The sequence below is a fragment of the Drosophila innubila genome (genome assembly GCF_004354385.1).
Source record: "Drosophila innubila isolate TH190305 chromosome 3R unlocalized genomic scaffold, UK_Dinn_1.0 2_E_3R, whole genome shotgun sequence".
Classification (NCBI taxonomy): Eukaryota; Metazoa; Arthropoda; class Insecta; order Diptera; family Drosophilidae; genus Drosophila; species Drosophila innubila.
The window spans coordinates 30,596,187-30,616,763 of NW_022995380.1; the positions used below are offsets into that span (position 1 = coordinate 30,596,187).

At 34.1% G+C, this 20,577-nt stretch overlaps 3 protein-coding genes across 6 annotated transcripts; 2 read left to right on the plus strand and 1 right to left on the minus strand.

Moving 5' to 3' along the window:
* Positions 1 to 838: 838 nt before the first annotated feature.
* LOC117792190 (serine-arginine protein 55) lies at positions 839 to 8,543 on the minus strand. Of its 4 annotated transcripts, none has more exons than XM_034632220.1 (9): positions 8,370 to 8,542; positions 7,969 to 8,112; positions 7,319 to 7,389; positions 7,149 to 7,253; positions 5,972 to 6,068; positions 2,377 to 2,450; positions 1,842 to 2,177; positions 1,616 to 1,774; positions 839 to 1,415 (listed from the first exon to the last, which is right to left on the minus strand). In XM_034632220.1, the coding sequence occupies exons 2-9, from the start codon at positions 8,092 to 8,094 to the stop codon at positions 1,301 to 1,303; spliced, it is 1,083 nt and encodes a 360-aa protein (XP_034488111.1). In that variant the 5' UTR covers positions 8,095 to 8,112; positions 8,370 to 8,542; the 3' UTR covers positions 839 to 1,300. The 4 variants fall into 4 exon arrangements, with proteins under 4 accessions (XP_034488111.1, XP_034488112.1, XP_034488113.1 ...); XM_034632221.1 differs by having other exon boundaries at positions 5,972 to 6,053; positions 8,370 to 8,541; XM_034632223.1 differs by lacking the exons at positions 839 to 1,415; positions 1,616 to 1,774; positions 1,842 to 2,177; positions 2,377 to 2,450 and adding an exon at positions 4,419 to 5,191 and having other exon boundaries at positions 5,972 to 6,053; positions 8,370 to 8,543.
* Positions 8,544 to 8,811: 268 nt separating this feature from the next.
* On the plus strand, positions 8,812 to 13,581 carry LOC117792188 (heterogeneous nuclear ribonucleoprotein 87F). The gene is made up of 5 exons (XM_034632216.1): positions 8,812 to 9,037; positions 9,341 to 9,950; positions 10,376 to 10,813; positions 10,879 to 10,987; positions 12,384 to 13,581. Exons 1-4 carry the CDS (start codon positions 8,990 to 8,992, stop codon positions 10,980 to 10,982), a joined length of 1,200 nt encoding a protein of 399 aa, XP_034488107.1. The 5' UTR covers positions 8,812 to 8,989; the 3' UTR covers positions 10,983 to 10,987; positions 12,384 to 13,581.
* A 1,335-nt stretch (positions 13,582 to 14,916) lies between these two features.
* Positions 14,917 to 18,586, plus strand: LOC117792185 (ribonucleoprotein RB97D). Its single transcript, XM_034632213.1, has 5 exons — positions 14,917 to 15,041; positions 15,119 to 15,483; positions 15,594 to 15,847; positions 16,921 to 17,571; positions 18,364 to 18,586. Exons 1-5 carry the CDS (start codon positions 14,991 to 14,993, stop codon positions 18,369 to 18,371), a joined length of 1,329 nt encoding a protein of 442 aa, XP_034488104.1. The 5' UTR covers positions 14,917 to 14,990; the 3' UTR covers positions 18,372 to 18,586.
* Positions 18,587 to 20,577: the final 1,991 nt, after the last annotated feature.

The following is a 20,577-nucleotide window of genomic DNA, read 5'->3' on the forward strand; positions in this document are numbered from 1 at the left end:
TAGTCCATTTGTTTGATTATTAATACTCATATATTTGTATTTCTTATGATTATGATATTAGTTTCCACTAATTATACCGTACACTTATGTATATATAATCTAGTTAGTAGTTGCATCTAAAACGCCAAACAACTTGTCTTATCAAGTGCTCAATTGTCTCCAAAGAGTGCCAAAACCAATTAGTTATATACATAAAAGGATACTCAGTCCTACAAAATATCACAATCATTATACCAAACACGAACCCGAATCCGGAATCGAATCCTCAGTCGCATTTAGGCAAAAGAGTATGAAAAAACTTGAAACAAGAAAATAGAAAAAGATTGCATTTGATTTTTCCTCGTTTTTAATAGATATTTAATCTAATTGTAAAGTGAGAATGAAATTCTTCTAGTTATAGATAATTTCCTGGTATTGCTCACTCGATAGATAACGCTTTGAAAAATAAAATTTATATACTTTTGTGCTTTGTAAATAAACTTAATTACAAGAAATATACTTTAAAAGTTTAAACTAAGGCAGTTACAACAAAATATAGTTATGTATTTAATTCTGTATTAGCAATGAAGACAGCGTACGACTTTTTAATATGCAATTTATTTCAAATTTTTAGTAGTTATCTCGTATGTATGTGTTTCAATTTTAAACAAATATAAAATTTAGCTACTCAATTCTAAAATAAAAAAAAAACAAATTGTAATTTTAAATTCATGAAAATAAAGTGAAATAAGACTTTGTAATATACATTTGAGTATATTCAAAATCGAAAATAAAGAACAAAAAAGAAACTGCAGAATTTCTTCTTTCCCATATTTAAATAAAAACACACTGTTTTGTATATTATATTAAATGTTTCCATTCCGTTGTTTATTGAAGTATATAGACAATGTTGACATTTTGGTTTAAAGAATTTGAGAGGCAAGAATTTAAATTGCCATTTTGCAAAAGAAATTGATCCATTTTTGTATGATTTGTATTGTATAGTGCTTTGTCATGAAATCCTCTTGTATTTAACATGAATACATTACGGATTTCAAATTTATGTCAAAGAAATGCTTAAACATAATTTTTTAAATATTAAAAAAATTGTTTACGATGTTATTGGTAGTGGATTCAAATTTTGCCTTTCTTTTTGCCTTTGTTGATCAATTTCCAGTTTTTCGTTACGTTCCAAGTGTTGTGTATTTTGGTGGATTAGGTGTCTGTATTTTTGGGGTAGTTTCTAGAGTAAATAGTCGAAATCTAAAATCATATTTTTTATAATTAATGGGGAGGAGCTGGGGAGTGACAGCTATCTAATCTAATCGTCCATGCTTTCATTGGTGCGATCCGGTGAGGCATTTCCATTCTTAGCCGAAACAGAGCGCGAACGAGAACGTGAACGTGACTTGTTGTCAGCCGAAGCAGAGCGATCACTGCAAAATAAATATGTGAAAGGCATTTGAATTATTTGGTATTTTTTAATTGAGTTACAACAACACCAAGCACACACGGTCTGTGTAGTGCCATCCAAAGAAAATCAAGGGAAAGCAAAGCAATCAAAGAAATAGAAAATTTAACGACAACGATAAACGATAAACACAAAACATTTAAAAAATAAATAAATCACACTTACCGTGAACGCGAATCGTGACGATCGGACTTGGAACGAGTACGCGAGCGTGACTCACGCTTTGAGTTGGAGCGTGTTCGCGAGTGCGAATCACGCTTGGGCGAACGGGAGCGAGTGCGTGAGCGGGACTTTGACTTTGACTTGGATACGTCACGTGATTTGCTGCAAAAATAAAATAATTATTTATTAATTAATTAAGTATTATCAATATGTATTAAACACAACTTACTTTGAGCGCGAGCGTGAACGAGAGCGCGATTTAACTGGTGACTTTGACTTGGAGCGTCCGCCGCGCGACTTGGAGCGACTGCGCGACTTGGAACGCGAGTGCGATGAACGGCGCGAACGTGAACGCCTGCGAGAGCGAGAGCGTGAACGCGAGCTGGATGAACGGGAGCGACCACGCCCACCGCCACCTCCGCCGCCACCGCCGCCACCACCACCACCGCCGCTGCGTCCGCCGCGACGATCCTCAACCAAATGAACGCGACGTCCATTCAATTCGGTATCATCGAGCTTCTCAATGGCGGTCTTCATGTCCGACAACGAAGCAAACTCAACAACGCTGAAAGCATAAGTGGAAAAAAGTCGTTAGTTTGAATTAGTGATGTAAAACACGATAAATTGAAAGAATTTATATGACTGATTCAGATTTGCTTAAACCAAATCGAAGCCAAATCCGAATCTGTTTCAGGAATATCCCTACTATGCCATATATATAAAATTGGTGATTTTTAAATCGATTTCTTATCAAAATAACTTACCCCTCATTGCGACGTTGCTTGTGGGCATCAGCATAGGTGACTTCGCCAGCCTGGCGCATGTAGTCCTTCAGATCCTGCAGAAAGCGCACAAATACGAAAAACGTATGGTTAAAATTAGTAAAAACAAGGATTGATTTTCGAGATAAAGATTTGTACTCTTCTAGGCAAATCAAGTACAGCGTGCAGACCAAGTCAAGCCATTTGAAAATATACTCGTATTTCAATCCGAACTGGAAATCCGATCTGGTAATTGGAAGCGCTTCTTCGCCTAACCAAAGCTCTGCCTGCCGTCTCTGTCTCTCTGTCGATCGCTCTCCCAAATGTGCCTAATTGGAAAGCTCTCTCAGTTTCTCACGCGTGTGTGTTTTGTGGGTGGGAGAAGGAAGTCAAGTGCAAGTACAAAGTGCCATCGCCAGCGACGCAACGTTGCCAGTTCAGTTTCAGACAGGGCTGCCAGAGTTCGGATGAAATATTCGTATGCGACGTATTTAAATTGCTTGTGTATTGGTTACTGCACGCCGTACAAAAACGTAAGCATAATAATTATACATAAATATTTAATATAGTATGTGTAATTTATATATATATATATTTTTTTAAAGTTGTTTCTTGATCGAAAAATGATAATTAAAACAATAGTTGTAATTGAGTTCTTACTTAATGCGCTTTCAGAGAGAGGACGAACACACACATCGCTTTAATCGCTTTTATCGCACCGACAAGTGAGTTTTTGGTTTGGTCTGCCTAGTAATTAGTGGTAGTTGGTAGGTGGTAGCAGTTGTCGGCCAAATGGGTTGAACCCTCAAAGCTGGACACCACCGCAAGACCCTCAGACCTCATCGATCGAAAGAGCAGTTTACATCACATCACAATTAGCCACCGGAGGGCAGGACGGGGCGTGGGGCAAGGCCATGCCCATCAACCAGAGCAAATGTATTTTTTTAAGCCAGCAAATACTTTTTCAGTTTGAACATCATATAGTATTTATATATTGAATATGTATTGTGTTTTTTTTTTATAGTATGTGCCATGATGAAATTATAGTACGGTGAATTATTCGCTTATCCTCGGGGCTTATTTTATTTCACCACAGTGAGAGCATTCGGACTAGATTTTCTCTACTTTTCGCTCAATTTCGTCTTCTTCGCAGATTGTAGTAGTTTTTCAGATAATCAGTGCAATTCGCCTACTAGTCGAAAACATCCATAATTTATCCATTTTTGTCTTCTTGGACCGTCAAATCACTCATTTTGTATATTTTTTCAACAATTCACCACAACATTTGTTGACAACTGCATCGTGGTGAATAAAATAAGACGCATAAAAGAGGTAATGGTGAGTGAATACTGCACCTTAATATAATTTCACCATGGTATGTGCTACGTATTATTTTCTTTAAGTATTTATTGTGTTTTTTTTTAATCGCGGCACCCAAAACAGTCGGAAACAGTCGTTGCCAGGACCACATCAGGCCGGAGAGGGAGGCCGCAGTCGGGGGGCTTTTTTTTTTTGGTGTTGAGAGAGCGAGCGAGCCAGTGTAGAGCAGCATAGGAGTATGCAGTACACACACACACACAGACACATAGTACGATACGGGGTTGGGGGGCAGGCACAACCAGGCGGCGGCATCTCTCCCGTCTCTCTCTCCCTCATTTTCTCTCATTTAACGAACTGTCAACTGTAAAAATAAGAAATACGTTTTTTGGGAGGTACGCGCCTCTAAAGGCGACTTCTCGACGTTTGCTGCGTTGTGCTCCAAAAGAGAGAGTCTCTCACTCTCTTTCTGTCTTCTCTCTAGTCTGGCCAGTTAAGGAAGGGAAGCAACCCAGAGAAACACGAACGTTGTTATTGGTGTTGTTTCATATGCCTATTCGGAAGATCTCTCGCGTTTTAAAGAGTCAGCCAGCACCATCATCATCACGTTGGTCATCAACATCAAAATCATTATGATCTCATCGCTTCTAACTGTTAAACGTTTCTCTTTGCCTCTCTCTCTCTCTCTCTGTCTCAATCGACCTCAAAACTCTCACAATCGCTATAAGGAATTTAGCAATTCTTTATATTTAATTTTTGTTTTTGTAAATAAATTGTGAAAACATTTCTTAAACATTTAAATACCTAAGCCTCGGCGGCGTACAATCGAGCTGCAAAACTATCGAATATTCGATTGTTAACTTATCGCATTTTTAAATTTTCTCAATTACTAATCGATAGTAAAATAGCTATAGAAATTAATCAAATATCTTTAGTTTTGCAGCTCTAGCGTATTTCTTTAGACCAAATCTCATCAATTTTTTTTGGTCATCACAAATTCATCAGTTGTTTTTTTATGTATTGGATGACGAGGCTTCAACGACGACGACGTCGACAGCGGCGGCGACAGCAATGTCAATATGGCGATGCAGGCGCGTCGGGGGAGGAGTTCGGTAGTTTAAAAGGGCGCAATATATCGATATATATTACAAACCAAGCGAAGTTCACAAAGCAATCGATCAATCGACAATGATAACGTGGGATGCTGTCAGATGCGATGTCGAGAATCTCTTTATATGGTGCGTGTATTTTGTTTTATACGATCTCTCTTTTGGCATTTCCTTCTCTTTTTAAAGAAGTCGATTATTTTTGGCATTTCGATCGTAGGCGGTTTTTTCAGCTCGATTTGGTTTGGTTTCCCTCTCTTTTCGCTCTCTCTCTCTGTCTGGTCATTAAACACATACTGCCTGGTATTGTATTTGTATTTGACACTCTCTTCTAAGCTCTGGCTCGGATCGGATCAGTTCAGTTCAGTTCAGTAAACACAGATACCCATCAAACTCTTTTTGGTTGGTGTGAAAAAAACAATTGTTGGGATTGCACCGATCAGTACCAGAGTTTAAACGTACATTGCATTGTTTAACTTTTGCTTAAACCTAATTCAACTGTACAAACTTAAACTTAATATTTATATAGATAGATTCAAGCTGAGCAAAACTATCGATAGCATCATTGATAAACAAATATTTGAATTACCAAAGTTTAGGATTATATTACAAGTTATCTAGGCAAAAAAAATAATAAATTTGGACAAAAAGATATTTGAATTCTACTTTAAATTTAATCTTTGTAGTTTACATTTAAATATAACATTTACTTGCATTTTTTATAACAAATATACAAATTTTGTAATAAAAATTGAAAATAAGAGTTATAAGATTTTGAATACAACTTTAAATAATTCTTTCCTATTATTTTTTTAATCTAGTTTTAAGAAAATGATGATATCGTTAATTTTTCAGCTCGTATAATAAATTAAAAAGAGTTGTAAAGATAAACTACTTGGAAAAAAACAAAAATTAAAAAAAAAAAAATCGGGATCAAAATCATAAAAGAATGTTGGGAACAGGGAGATTTTGTGATGGGTTTGGATATATATATATATTTTATAAATAGATAGATTAGATTTTTTAGTAGCGCTTAACTGACGCCCAATTACAGTTAGGAAGTTAAATAGATGTTAATTATAATATGCTACTCTACGTTATAAACTAAGAGTCATTCGGAAGTTAGATATATAGGGTATATATAGGTTATAAAAGCAAAGATTTATTTGACTTACCTGCCAGCTAACGCGACTGGACAAATTCTCGACAATCAAGCGATACTCAGTGCGCAATGGAGGTCCATAGCGAGAGGATGATCTGGAATTTTTGTTTCTGGTGAATAATTTAATGAATTTTCAATTAGTATTGACACTGCGCTGCTGCTCAACAAAAGTTATATATATGTACATCATATGATAACTGAAAATGCTGCCCTCCTTTTTTTTTAATTAATTAATTTTTTTTTTTTAATATCAAATTAATACTTTTATAAGGAGCTGAGCATTTCAGAAAACTTAGGACGGGAAACAGCAGTTGTAACAATTATTATGATTATATCGTGCAGAGGATAAGTAAATAATAAATATGTTTTGAAATTAGCAGAACAGAAAGTTATATTAACATATATATAATTATATAAACAGCATGTCAGTGTCGATTTTTTTTAGCAAATGAGTTGAAAGTCATTCATATCTATTACAATAGACCCACGAAATACATCACAGATAATAACAAAAATAAAATATTTTAACATTTGAAGGTCTTACGAGTTTTTAATATTTGTTTAAAAAAATGAAATTAGAGTAAATTTAATTCTAGTAATATAAATCCAAACAGAAATCGGATTTAAGCATTGCTAATAAAATAATAGCTACATCAGAAAGTTTTTTATCGAGTTAAGATTTAAATAGGTACAATTCGCTTAATTGCAACAAGAGAACTGTCTAAGCTTGTGATAAATTTACAAAAACACTAGTTTTCTATTACTAATTTTAGCTGTCATATTTGATGTTTTTGTATGAACAATATCAATTTAAATTTATGGCAGCTGGTCACGCTAACTATGAACGTCACCTCTTGTGTTATTTTGGAACTTTTAAATGAAGTTTGCATTTTGAAAGTTAAATTGTGACAAAAAATATACGTTTAATAATGTATATGAATGTAAAACCAGATCGGCGATAACTGCACATGTATAAAAGAAGAAAGTGCAATTAAATAATTTATACTGTACAAAGTGAAAATTAATATCAACTTATTTATATCTTTATGACATCACTATTTGGCATAATGCTTACAATTGAAACAAAAACAAAATAATCCTAATCATGGGTCCACTGTATGACGTTATTTGACGATTGAGTAAAGCAAATAGCATTTTTTTTATAAACTTTTAGTCGCGGCTGTACTTACTTATCATTATAGCGCCCGCCTCCGCCGCGTCTGCCGCCGTAACGGTCATCATAGCGGTCCCGATTACTGCCGCGCGCTGTGCCTCTGGCGGGTTCAACAACCACACTGCAACAAAAATCATATTAAATATGAAATTACGTACATTTTATTTATAAATATAAATAACTAACCGTTCGCCTAGTAGCTCTTTCCCGTTTAATTCGTAGACGGCATCGTCTGCATCACGATAGTCCTCAAATTCCTGTCAATTAATTAAGTAATTACACATTTATTGATTTAACGACTCTCTCTATTTAATAGAGTTGTTCATTGTAGCTCAATTGAAGGATTTAGTTCAGTAGCTCAATTATTGATGAACGAACTAATCTTTCAAATAGTTCGTTCGTTTAGTGAATAGATCTCAACTGAGTTGGTTGAAGGGACGCTGTGGTCATACCATGGTATTAATATGGGTTTTAAGGAAGTTTCTATTTGTTTATAACAAATTACCATATGAAACAAAATTTAATTTATGCTTTAATTTTTATATCTGTTATCAAACATTTTACTGATTTTTGATTAAATTATGAATTTCATATTTATTTAATGAAAACCATAAATTGATTTTTATTGAATCCTAATTTTAATACATAATTTTAATTTATATTATTAACATAATATAATCGAGATATGGGATTCAAATAAACCAACGAAATGTATTGGGATCTATTCACTGAACTAAATGACCTACAATCAAGGATTTAGTTCGGTTGTTCACTTTAGGGATTAGTTCAATTGAACTTATTCAGAGTGAAACGACCCAACTCTGCTGTTTACTTACCACGAAGCCATAGCCATTCTTAATGAGTATGTCACGAGTGCGTCCGTAGCCCTTGAAAAAACGCTCCAAGTCGCGCTCACGCACGCCATAAGGCAAACCGCCTACATAAACGCGTGATCCAACCATATTTGTTGTAGATATATGCTATTATAAAAAATAGAGATATTAAAATTGCTTGTCACTTCTATTATTTTGATCGCAGACACATACACATGCACACAGATGTACATATGTATGTGTATGCGCGGCGGTTTATGTGTGTGTATTTGCCAAGATGGCGACGTTGCCGATGTCAACGTTGTCTACCGGGTAGAGAACTTTTCACCGCACACATTAATTAGGATATAAATAGTTTATTTCACTCAAAAACATATAATTCCATGAATAACTAGTACACATACCGTTTATTAACAAGTATTTAATAAAAATATTAAAGTTATTGTACTTTTACACTCTTTTTTTCTTCTTTTTTGTCACACGAAAATAATGCAAACTCAACCTCAACGCAATTTCTACGGAAATGACACTGAACTCTAAACTGCTTGCCGCCTCAATGTGGCGTCGTCACTAAAGTGAAATCGATTATTCAGCCCTGGTTGACAGCAAAGTTGAACACTTATCGATTACTGCTACTTGTCACTGGTATAAAATATTTTTACTGCTGTAGAGCTTGAAAATATGTGTTTAGCGAGTCGTGATGTAAGTAATTAAATAGATTAGCTTTTTATATAATTTTTTATCTATAAGCACGCCTAGTGCAACTGTTAATTATGTGTGAGAATATATTGTTGTCACCGTTTTATAAAAGTATCTTTCACCGCTGTCACTAACACAGTAATTGCTCATCACTAGCGGCATCGGCTGTCAGATACGGGGTCGCCATTTTTCCAGTTCACTTTTCAGCACACTCAGATACATTTTCTCTTGCTGTACGTGTGAGTGGGCTAGGCGTCTACTGTGAAAAAATACATAAATTTTCTTAGTACTTTGTTCGCATAATTAAGAAAAAACAACAAGTGTAATGGCTGATTTAAATGATTCGAATGGAAATTACGACGACAACGATGAGGTGAGCGAAATGTTTACAAATTTATAAATATACATATTTTATTTGCCGACATCTTGAAAAATATATATAAAGGGCATGTAAATATGCCGAATTAAATATTAATTTGTGTGCTTAAGCAAAAAAAAGTAGCTAAATTGTATAATCATATGACATATTTAATAATAAAAATTACCACGTAGACATGCGGCGGCAAATAATAAAAAGAAAATGGCGGGCCAACTTTTTTTTTTTGTATTCACTTTACATTGTGACTAACTGTACCGTGTTTTGTTTTGTTTTAATTTGTTGTCATTTCGATTGCAGCAAATTTCGGAGCCCGAGCAGCTGCGTAAACTGTTTATCGGTGGCTTGGACTATCGAACCACCGATGAGGGCTTAAAGGCGCATTTCGAAAAATGGGGCAACATTGTCGATGTTGTGGTTATGAAGGATCCGAAAACAAAACGTTCTCGCGGCTTCGGTTTCATTACGTACTCGCAATCGTACATGATCGATAATGCGCAGAATGCGCGTCCACACAAAATCGATGGACGCACAGTGGAACCAAAGCGTGCGGTGCCACGGCAGGAAATAGATGCACCCAATGCCGGTGCCACGGTAAAGAAACTCTTCGTTGGCGGTCTGCGGGATGATCACGATGAGGAGTGCTTGCGTGAATACTTCAAGGACTTTGGCCAGATTGTCGGGGTCAATATTGTGTCCGACAAGGATACGGGCAAGAAGCGCGGCTTTGCCTTTATCGAGTTCGATGACTACGATCCCGTGGACAAGATCATACTGCAAAAGACGCACAACATCAAGAACAAGACGCTCGACGTGAAGAAGGCCATCGCCAAACAGGATATGGATCGTCAGGGTGGTGGCGGCGGAGGAGGAGGAGGTGGCGGCGGCGGTGGTGCTCGCGGTGGTCCTGGTAAGTTTCTAAAAAAAAAAAAACAAACAAATCGTTATCAATAAAATTTCGATATTTATTACATTCTATCAATATCGATATTTCGATAAGCTTAAAAGTATTTTACTTTTATTGACATCGGTAATATTTCGATGTGTCTTCAATCTTTTACAATTTATCTCTCGAATTTGACACCCTTGCAATTCGAATTTCGCAAAACGCCGTTCTATTGCACTAGAAAATTGTCTCAGTTACATGGTGTGAAAATTTCAGCCTCCTATGTCTTAGGGTTTGGGCTGTGCAATGATCAGTCAGTCAGGACAAAGAATTTTATATATATAGATTTTAAAAATAACGTTATTAGTTATATTTCGATATGTATAGAACACTTTTAAAACTATAGGACATAATATTGACCTTAATTTATTGTTTATCTCAATTTGTAGGTCTCGGTGGTCGCCCAGGCGGACGAGGTGGAGATCGTGGTGGACAAGGCGGCGGTTGGGGCAACAATCGTCAGAATGGCGGTGGCAACTGGGGATCGGGTGGCGGCAGCTTTGGCAATAACGGCAATTTCGGTGGCAACCAAGGCGGCGGCGGTGGCGGAGGAGCTGGCGGCTGGAATCAACAGAGCGGTCCATGGAACAACCAGGGCGGCAATCAAGGCGGCGGTGGTGGCTGGAACAATGGCGGCGGTGGCTACAGCAGCGGTGGTGCCAACACCAATGGCGGTGGCGGCAACTGGGGTGGCAACCCTGGCGGCGGCGGTGGCGGCAGCTTCAGCAATGACTATCAACAGAGCTATGGAGGTGGACCACAGCGTAACAGCAACTTTGGCAACAATCGTCCAGCTCCCTACAATCAAGGCGGTGGCTTTAACAAGAGTATGTCCAAAAAACCTAATATTGTTAAATGGATTATCCTATAATGTCTTTGGTTTACTCCTTAGGTGGTGGACAGGGCAGCGGTGGTGGTGGCCAGGGCGGTTTTGGCGGTGGCAACAACTACAACACCAGCCAAGGTGGAAATATGGGCGGCAATAGACGTTATTAAACAAGGTAATTATTATATTTAATCCTATCATTTACAGGCTACAAAATACACTTGCAGAGCGTCTTATAGTTATATTCAGATATAGATATATAGATATTCATGTTCCTAAATAGTCATATTCCTTTGTCCGTCTGTTTCTATATAAATAGTCTTTCAATTTTCAAAAGAGTTTGTAAAACTATCCATATAAGATCTATTTGATATTATTGATAGTGTTTAAGAGAAAAAAATTCAAGAATTGAATTATTGAATATAGCTGTCTGGAATGATCGCTTGAAAATTCTGTTTGAGTATGAAAATCTTTATTTTTTAATTACATAGAAAAAAACCAGTCAGATTCTTATACATTCGGACTAATTTTTTTTTTTAGTACCGAGACCAAAACCGTAAATTAATGCTGTAACAAGAACCGAAAGCCGAAACGCTCGTACCGGTACGGTTATGGTAAAGTGGCTAGGTCAAAAAGTTGACTAACTTCCAACTGTCATAACTTGATCAAAACTGACCCGATTTTCAAGCGGAATGTCATTTTAGTTATGGTTTGGCCTCTTAATTCATTCTGTATTCAAATTTAATTTATTTATAAAATTTAATTATTTTCGACCAAGACTCGATTTTGATGGTAAGGGTCCCCCCTTTGAAATTTCGAAAAATCAAAATTTTAAATCTCAAGTTTTTACTTTTAATCAACTTCTTATATCGAAATTAGTATAAAACAACACTTTAAACTTGATTTTGATACCTTTTATTTTCTTGTAAAAAATCATGTCAAAATTATGAAAAATTTTGACTTGTAAAGTTGCTAGGTCAGAGGCTTGACAAACTTCGAACTGTCATTACTTGAACAAAACTGACACGATTTTCAAGCGAAATGTCATTTTAATCATGGTTTGGCCTTTTAATTTTATCTGCATTAAAATTTTGTTAAATTTGCTCAAAAAATATACCTCTGGATCAAGAAGAGTTGTTTCGGAACGGAAACCGGAACCTATATTTGTTTCGGTTTGATTCCATGTTTAAAATCAAAACAAATTAAATTTAATGCTTGATTGAACCGAAACTAACCGAACTTTAAAGGTTCTGGTTTTGATTACGTGCTTAAACCCTGATTTTAACTGTTTTTTTTTTTAATTTATATAGCTCTGCAAGTGTATTAAATCTTCGGCATGCCCAAGATATATATATATATTTTTCTTTCTTGTTTTTATTATGTTCGTGTGTGTGTTTGGTTGAATGTTTTGAAATGCGTTCGGACAAACCAAAACAAGTAGATTAAATTTAGAATCATACGAAAAAAACAAAACAAACTAAAAAAAACAAGAGAACGAACCAAATTGTTGTTTATTGTAAACCATGTATTAAAAAGTGCTAATGCAAATTTTCTTCCTTTCTCGCAAATAGGTAAACACTTACAGAATCAGTTCAAGCTAGACAAACAGGCAGTCTAGGCACAGGCAGAGGCAGAGAAGAAAGCAGAGAGGAGAGGCAGAAGCAGAGAGACAGGCAGGCAATCAATGACAGTGAGAGGCAGAATATAATCTATATATATATATATGGTCAAGTCAGGCAGAGACAAGGGATAATAAAAAAAACAATAAACAAAGAAAATCAGCAGCTAACAAAAACAGTTTGCAGTTGTCTACAAATCCCCCGAGATATCAAAAGCTAAACAAATGCAAATCAAATTATGTTTTGATATGAACCAGAAAAGAAAACTCACTTCAACAACAACAACAAAAATACCAACTATTAATCTGCTAATGTCTTGTCTCAATTAATGCATACATTTAATTTTTAATTGAACAATTCGTGTTTTAGGATGTTAAGTACCTTGAAAACCGCTTAGTTTTAACTAAATTAACACAAACATACAAAAAAAAAAAAGATTACAAAAAAAAAAGAGAAAAACAAATCCAATACCCAACATCCGAAAAATATACTAAAACTATATAATTTTATTTATAAAATTTGACTATTAAAAATCGCATCTAATATATTTGTGGCAAGCATAATTCTCTTGTTTGGAGAACTGTTTGCCCTCAAGTCGAGGATCGAGGCGGCGTGTAAAAAAAGGTAGTGTACCTACAACTTGAATTAATTATTAGGCATCGATGCTCATATTTTTTTAAATAATGCATTTTTGTCGTACTTTCCAAACACACACATTATACACCTATCTAAGTTTATAGCAAATCAGCAAAAAAAAAAGTAACATTAAAAGAAAAACCAATTTTTAAGTAAACATATAGAAAACCTATTTTGTAAAACATTTTTTGTATATTTAAGCTTTATACCTATGATTTACATTTTAACCAAGTAATAGAAGAAAAACACATCCCTTTATACAAGCAAAAATATTTATCCTGTTACTTCAAGCAATGAGCGCGGGAGAGTGATTAATGATTTTTGATTATATCATATATGAAAATTGTCTACAAACATGATCTTTCTTCAAATCGAAACCACATTACATACCAATTTTGTTAGTGCATAAGAATATTGGTACAAGGAAAGAAAAACTACAAAAAACAATTATGAAATTCTGCTGTAATTAGAACGTTACGAGGAAGAAAATAAAACTAATGTTACCCACCCGAAATGTGACTACAGAAAGAAGCTATACAAGAAAATAATTTAACCCACCCCCCCAGAGGATTATCTATATTATACAACCATTTAAATAAAGTATAGTGAGTTCTCTCTACCAAGTTAGAACAATAAAAGAGTAAAAAGTAATACCCAGACCGAGAGCTAAAGAAAACGCAGAAGAACGAGATGCTTGTGTAGATTTGATAGCATTATCGATCGCACTTGGCGTCAAGTTTAAAAAACCAAATAACAACTTGGATATTGCTTACTAATGCACTACGTATTTCTTTGCAAGACTGGCCTGAAGTGCTGGATGCTGAATTCTTCTATGCAGTTGGTTACCTCAATTCTTCCCAGGCAGCTCTCGAGCTCACTTTGGCCTTTTGGTTGGTTGTGAACTAAAAACTCTGGAGCTCTTGTGTGAAGCCCAAAGGTAAGTCTAGGTAAATACCATCAACCCTGTATTCATGCCATTCGTCATATTGACGGTTGATCAAATTTTAATAAAATAAAAATATATGTCGTAAAAATCTACTTGGTTTTATTTAATATGCAGTAAGTGGGATTTAAGTAGAATGGTGGAAAACACCCAAAACGAAAGTTTATTTAGTTTCTTTTATTTAATAAAAGAATCGCGTTTGGACGGTTCTTCCAACAGGACAATAGCTGAGTTAAGCTCGATTTCAAATGTAACGGCTGTCAAAATTATCGTATGCAAACGATAACATATCGAACACAATATTTTTGTTGCAGGCCAGGGCTGACGGAATGTTGGTCAGTCGTAACAAAACGAAAAAAAAGTAAAATCTTAAATCAAAATTAGCGGAAGGCCTCTAATGGTATGGTAATATAATAAAATAATAAAAATTAAAAATAAATAATAGTAATAACAAATAAAATCCATTATAAAATAGATTTTTACATTTGTTATTTTGTAAAACTTAATTAAAATGTTGTGCACATTAACTGGATTATCCAAAACTACCTTTTGCAGGGATAAATAGCTATGTATACTGGCTATCAGCATTAAATATCGATATTTTATGCACGTTAACGTCACGTAAAAATATAGCAATTTTCAGTTAGCAATAATAATAAGCAAGCATTTTATTTATGCTTATAAAGTTATGCATTGTTAGCAATTAACGATAATCATTAAATATTATTGTGTTCAAACTTTTTACCGTTACTTAAAGAAAGGTTACGCTGCCGCCATTACGTAAACGTATGAACGTTGCGTTTTATTAGAGTTGCCCACTTAAGCAGCAGACGCAATTGAATGTGATGATATGGCAACACTTGACTGACGTTTTAAACTTTTCCGGCGCTGTCTGTCGTTGTGTCATTTAAGTTTTTTTGTTAGCCAGTTCAGTTTTTGTGCATTTCTTTCAGTTGAACAGCAGAGAAAAATTCGTTTTCATGCCAAAAATGGTGAATAATTCGGTTGTGAACGCGCCATTCTATCAGGAGGTAATTTATAGTTAATTTGTATAAATTGTAGCTAAATTATAATAATTAAAATTACATAAATGTGTGTTAAACGTTAGAAGCGCAAAACTTCTGCACGCTCCAATTCCAATGGAGAAACGGCGGCTATTAATTCGGATCCTAGCAGCAGCAGCAGCGGCGTTGGCAGTGGCAGCGGCGCCGGCAGCGGAGTCGGCAGCGGCGCCGGCGCCTTTGCAGTGGACAACAATGAGCATTTGCGTAAGATTTTTGTTGGCGGTCTATCGATAAGCACCACGGCGGACATGATGCGTTTATTCTTCGGACAATTTGGCGAAGTTGCCGACGCTGTGGTGATGCGTGATCCGATATCGAATCGCTCGAGAGGCTTTGGATTTGTCACCTATGCGGAGCCCGAGTCTGTGGAGAATGTGCAACGTGCGCGTCCGCATATTATTGATAGCAAGTAAGTATCAATTCATAATAAACACATGTTTATCGATTTATCGATAACTCGCGTTATCGAATACTTGCTTATCGATTTATCGTCTATCGATTTACCCGCTGCTTCTGCAGAACCGTTGACACCAAACGCGCCTTTCCACGCCACGAATTCAACCGGGCCGTTGGACATCTGAGCAACATTAAGACAAATAAGATATTCCTGGGTGGCCTCAAGGATTGCCACGATGAGAACTCGCTGCGAGAGTATTTCGGACAGTTTGGTAATATCACCAGTGTCAAGGTACTGCTCGATAAGGAGACGGGACGCAAGCGCGGATTTGGATTTCTGGAATTCGAGGATACGGCAAGTGCTGCACGTGCCTTAGGTATGACAATATTTATTTACATATTTTTATATATATAGTATATTACTTCAATTTTGACAAATTTAATAATAAATGTATAAACTTGTTGTCAGCTATGAACAGTCTACACAACAATTTCAATTCAAATGTCTTAAGTAACAACAAAAATCATAAAATATTTATATAAATTATAAATTTGAATTGAAAATAAGTTTATAAAACTACAATTTGTAAAAAAAATTTAATTTTAATTTTATCATTTAAGATTTTTATTATTAAGGTTTGTAGTTTTATACAAACTAAAATTCATTATTAACTCAATTTTATTTTTTTGTTTTGTCAACTATTTATGTGGAATTCAATTTTTTTAGTAAAAAAAATATTGGAAATGGATTAAAGTTTTGAAATTTTAGATTTAATTATTTAATTTAATATTAAGATTTTCAATTTGGTTAATATAATTTTTACAAATAATTTTTTATTGTCTACTCTGAGCAGTCAACACAAGAATTAAAAAAAAAAACAAAAAACATTGGCACAGGATTAAAATTTTTAGATGTAATATTAAGATTTGCAATTTTTTTAATATAAATTAAACAGTTTTTATTGTCAGCTTTGCGTTCAACACAAGAATTATAAAATAAAAAATTAAAATAAATTATGAATTGAAATGCGATTAAAAATTTAACATTTAAAGATTTAATATTAAAAAATTTCAAATTCTAATTTTAAATGTTTTTAGTAAAGGTTTATTATTTATATATTTTCAAATTGAAGATTTCACACAAGGATTATAATTTTAATTTCTTTAGCAAAAACAAAAAAAAAAAACAAGAAAAAAAATAAAAATATATACAGTTAAAAGAAAATCAACATTTAAAACAAAATAAAATTTGATACAATTTGAGACTTCCGAAAGTCTTGGAGTAATTAAACTGATAGATAAATCAAATTATAATTTTAAATGTTGTTGCTTTAGATTTATTTTTTAAGTTTCTTTAGTTAAAACAAGAAAGATAGTAAAGCAAAATTGAAATTCAAATAAACAAACAAAATAAATTAATAATAATTTTAAATTGTATTTTTTTTGTTAGCACAAGGCAAGCATTCGATAAATTTGATAACCGTGGAGGTGAAGAAGTCGACTCAGGTGCCGGATTGCAGCAAACGCATCCGGCTGCCAATTGGAGGAGCTGCCTGTGCGGGCTATGCTCCACCACAGCCGACCATAATGGATAACTTTGTGTACAATGCCAACTATAATCCGTATCAGGCGCAAACGTCGCTGCCACCATCGGCATTCTTCAATGGCTGGGCTTCATATGTGGCGCCCACTGTACCGACTCCCTATTTGCGCTATCCACATCATCAGCCGCCAATGTCTGCCTATGCCCAGGCAGCTGGAGGAGGAGCAGGTGGTTGGTCCTATGGCCATTCGTCGTACGGTTCCGATTGGCCCGGCAATGGTTACAATTCGGTTGTTTGGCCGGTGAAAGGAGGTGGCCCAAAACCGGTTCAGATGCCAACGTTGACGCACGAACGTCCCAAGAATGAGTACAAATCGGTGCAGGCCGAGGAGGCAACGAAGCAGCAGATTAACGATAAGCTGGATACCGATGATATTGAAAAGAAGTGGCTGGCCAAGGACTACAAGGTCTTTAAACCATCCGGCAAATACAACTTCAACACCACCCAGGTTAATCACATAAGTTCCCTGTCCAATGGGGACTCGACACCTGCCTACGGTATGATATATGACATATGTACTGGATGCATTGATTAAGACTTTTTTCACAACAAATAGTAACCCAAATGCGTAAACTACGGTCAATTCTTAGATGTTTTCACCAAAGAACTATAGCTCCAGGAGTTAAAACCCTCGTCCGAACCTTTTACTGGTATTAACCGATTGACATTGGTGATCCTAACCTCTCAAAAATTACCGATTAGAAACAGATTCATGTATAACATTTATTTCGATATTACTTGTGGTTTAATACCCTGAATATTTTCTAAAATGAATTTCTAACAAAAAAACTTTGTGTTTTTAGTCCTTGCATGGACGAAAATTATGTTTTAAGGACAATTGATCCTTTGATTCTATGAAATTTTGAAAGTCTTGGTACTAACAAGAGTTTTTATACCAATCTTGTCAGGATGGGACAAAAAACACTAAAGATATACTCAAAATTTTCAAAAGATAGATTTTTCAACTAAAAAAGCGGGAACTAGGTATTGATTTTAAAACTATGGTTTCTTGGTAAAAACAACTCAGAATCTCATTTTAATTTTTTTTCGGGCCTTTTTTAAAGTCCTCGACCTAACAAGAGTTTTGATACCAATCTTGTCAGGATCGGAAAAAAGAACACTAAAGATATGTATATTTTTCAACTCAAAAAGACTGGAAATTGATTTTAGAACTATGGTTTCTGGGTGAAAACAACTCAGAATCTCATTTAAAATTTTTTGGATCAAACAAATCGATGCACCCTAATATATACCATTATAATTCATTAATTCTATTTCTCATTTCTCAGGCATTTAAGAAGACTGCTTTTTTTGGGACAACATGCAATACCTTCTACTCTACTGAGCATCTATTTGCCGAAAATGCATTTTATTAATTGTATCAAACTATTGTGATTTGAAAACTGTCAACTTTCTAGATACTTTGATGTAAAAAGAGGGCGTGGCATGTCTTCATTCAGTTTATTAAACTCATAAATAAAATGTTTACTCTTTTGTAGACGTCATAATATATCGTAAACTGAATTGTTTTTCATTTTATTTCAAACATATAAGTTAATCATGTATCATTTTATAACCGAAATAGCTATAAAACGCACCACTGTTCTTTCAGTTTTTATATTCATAATCATTTTAATTTTTTATTTAATTGAAATGGTTGATGTTGTTGTTTTTATACTTATTTCAAATACAAACTGCAATGTTTGTTCATTGTGCGCCTCAATTTCATTTAAATGCTAAATTCGTTTGATTTCAACAAACTTTATATATTGTTTTTTTTTTCTTTTTAAGGAGAACTAAATACACAAATTAGTTGTTTGATTTTGTTAAAAATAAATTGATTTTATTTACTGAATATATAACGTATTTTTAGCTTCTTTATCTGTTGGTGTTTTCGACTTCTTAACTTCTCGATGACTTTGAATGATGATTGTGATGAGGGAAGCTGCTAATTCGGAACACTTTTTAACTTATTATTCAGTTATCAAAGATTTGTGGTGAAAGCGCCCAAAACGATTCTACAACTATTCGTAATTGTAGTATAGCCTATTAAATTAAATAGAATTATGCATGTTCTTTTTTATACAAACTATTGTATTTCAATTTCTTTCTTCTTTTTTTTTTTTGTTATTATTATTATTTGTATAGTTTTTTATTTGTTACTTAGAAATGAGCATGAACGTTACTTTATTGTGTATCGTTTATCATTTTGTATAATTAATTTAATTTATTTCGCTTTTCTCTCCATTTGTTTTGTTATATTTTTGTTTTATTTAGCAGTAATTTCAACACTGTTTTTTGAGCTAAAATTTGAACACTAACATTTTTGTTTAATTTAAAATGTTCTAAAAAAAATTGCTTAAAGCCCCGACAACAGTGCTAAAAAAGTTGCTTTCTGGTGTATAAAAAAGATTGTGTAATTGTTTTGTTTGTTAAATTGTTAAATAAAATAAAAATAATAAACTACAAGTATAAGCAAAGAGTCTATGAATTAGTTAGTTGGCGTATTTAAAAAACCGCACAATTAAACAAATGATATGTTTGAAGCTAAATAAAAGAATAAAACAAAAACACAAACAAAATTGAAATTCATTCACTAAAGCGAGATTAAAGAATATTTGCATTATACAAAAACTAATACGAGAAATTTATATATATATATATATATATTTTGATGTGGGAAGTTGTTTATGTTCTTGCAAAGTGTTATTAATGTTAATTTTGTTGTAGATCTAAAAGTTAACATTACATTTTATGAGTTGTCATATACATATATATATATATATTGTAATATATATATTTCTTGTTACATGTTTTGCTTGTTTTTACCTTGAGAAAAATTGTAGTAGCTTTTTTGTGTTTTGTTTGTTTTTTTTTTTTTACATTTTCTTAAAGACTTTATTTAAAAAATATGTACTAATTTTTAGTTCACAACTGTGTTGGAAACACCAAATCGTTTAAGTTGCTCTTGACTTAGTTTGGTTTACGAACTTGAATTCATTTCAAAATTGGCGCTAACCGCCGATTCATTCTATATAATGTTCTTTGCGGCGCCGCATTTTCCATTAAAAATTGTCAACAATTTTGCATTTTTGTTCGTTCCACATATTTATTTATTTAGAGACTAGCTAGGCAAATATTTATTTAGTATGTGACGGCAAAAAATCAACTGAAATTGGATTTTTTTCTATATCTTTTTTTCTGAGTGTAGGCGTGAAAATGCGACGACGCTGACGACGACGTTGCTGCGCTGCTTTTGGCTGTATTAACTTAAGTTTTTCCCTTTTTTTATATTTATTTTATTTTTTGTTGTTCTGGTTTGAGGTTTTCTGCTACATTTTATAGTTTAAATTGAGTGATTCTCTATTTTTTTTTATCGCTTTTACATAATTTCTCGTTTGCATGTTACTTTTATTCTTCATACTTTTTTTTTTTTGTTTTATTTACTGTTTTAAGTCTTTGTTTTGCTTTTTTTATTGCATTTTCTTGTATAAGTTTTTCTT

Coding starts and splice junctions, on each gene's coding strand:
- LOC117792190 (XM_034632220.1), bottom strand. CDS start 8,094: ATGGTTGGATCACGCGTTTATGTAGGCGGTTTGCCTTATGGCGTGCGT. Junction 1,775..1,841: donor CGTTCACGCTCGCGCTCAAA/GTAAGTTGTGTT, acceptor TTATTTTTGCAG/CAAATCACGTGACGTATCCA. Junction 1,416..1,615: donor CGTCACGATTCGCGTTCACG/GTAAGTGTGATT, acceptor TTTATTTTGCAG/TGATCGCTCTGCTTCGGCTG.
- LOC117792188 (XM_034632216.1), top strand. CDS start 8,990: ATGGCTGATTTAAATGATTCGAATGGAAATTACGACGACAACGATGAG. Junction 9,038..9,340: donor ATTACGACGACAACGATGAG/GTGAGCGAAATG, acceptor TTTCGATTGCAG/CAAATTTCGGAGCCCGAGCA. Junction 10,814..10,878: donor AGGCGGTGGCTTTAACAAGA/GTATGTCCAAAA, acceptor TTTACTCCTTAG/GTGGTGGACAGGGCAGCGGT.
- LOC117792185 (XM_034632213.1), top strand. CDS start 14,991: ATGCCAAAAATGGTGAATAATTCGGTTGTGAACGCGCCATTCTATCAG. Junction 15,042..15,118: donor ACGCGCCATTCTATCAGGAG/GTAATTTATAGT, acceptor GTTAAACGTTAG/AAGCGCAAAACTTCTGCACG. Junction 15,848..16,920: donor AAGTGCTGCACGTGCCTTAG/GTATGACAATAT, acceptor TTTTTTTGTTAG/CACAAGGCAAGCATTCGATA.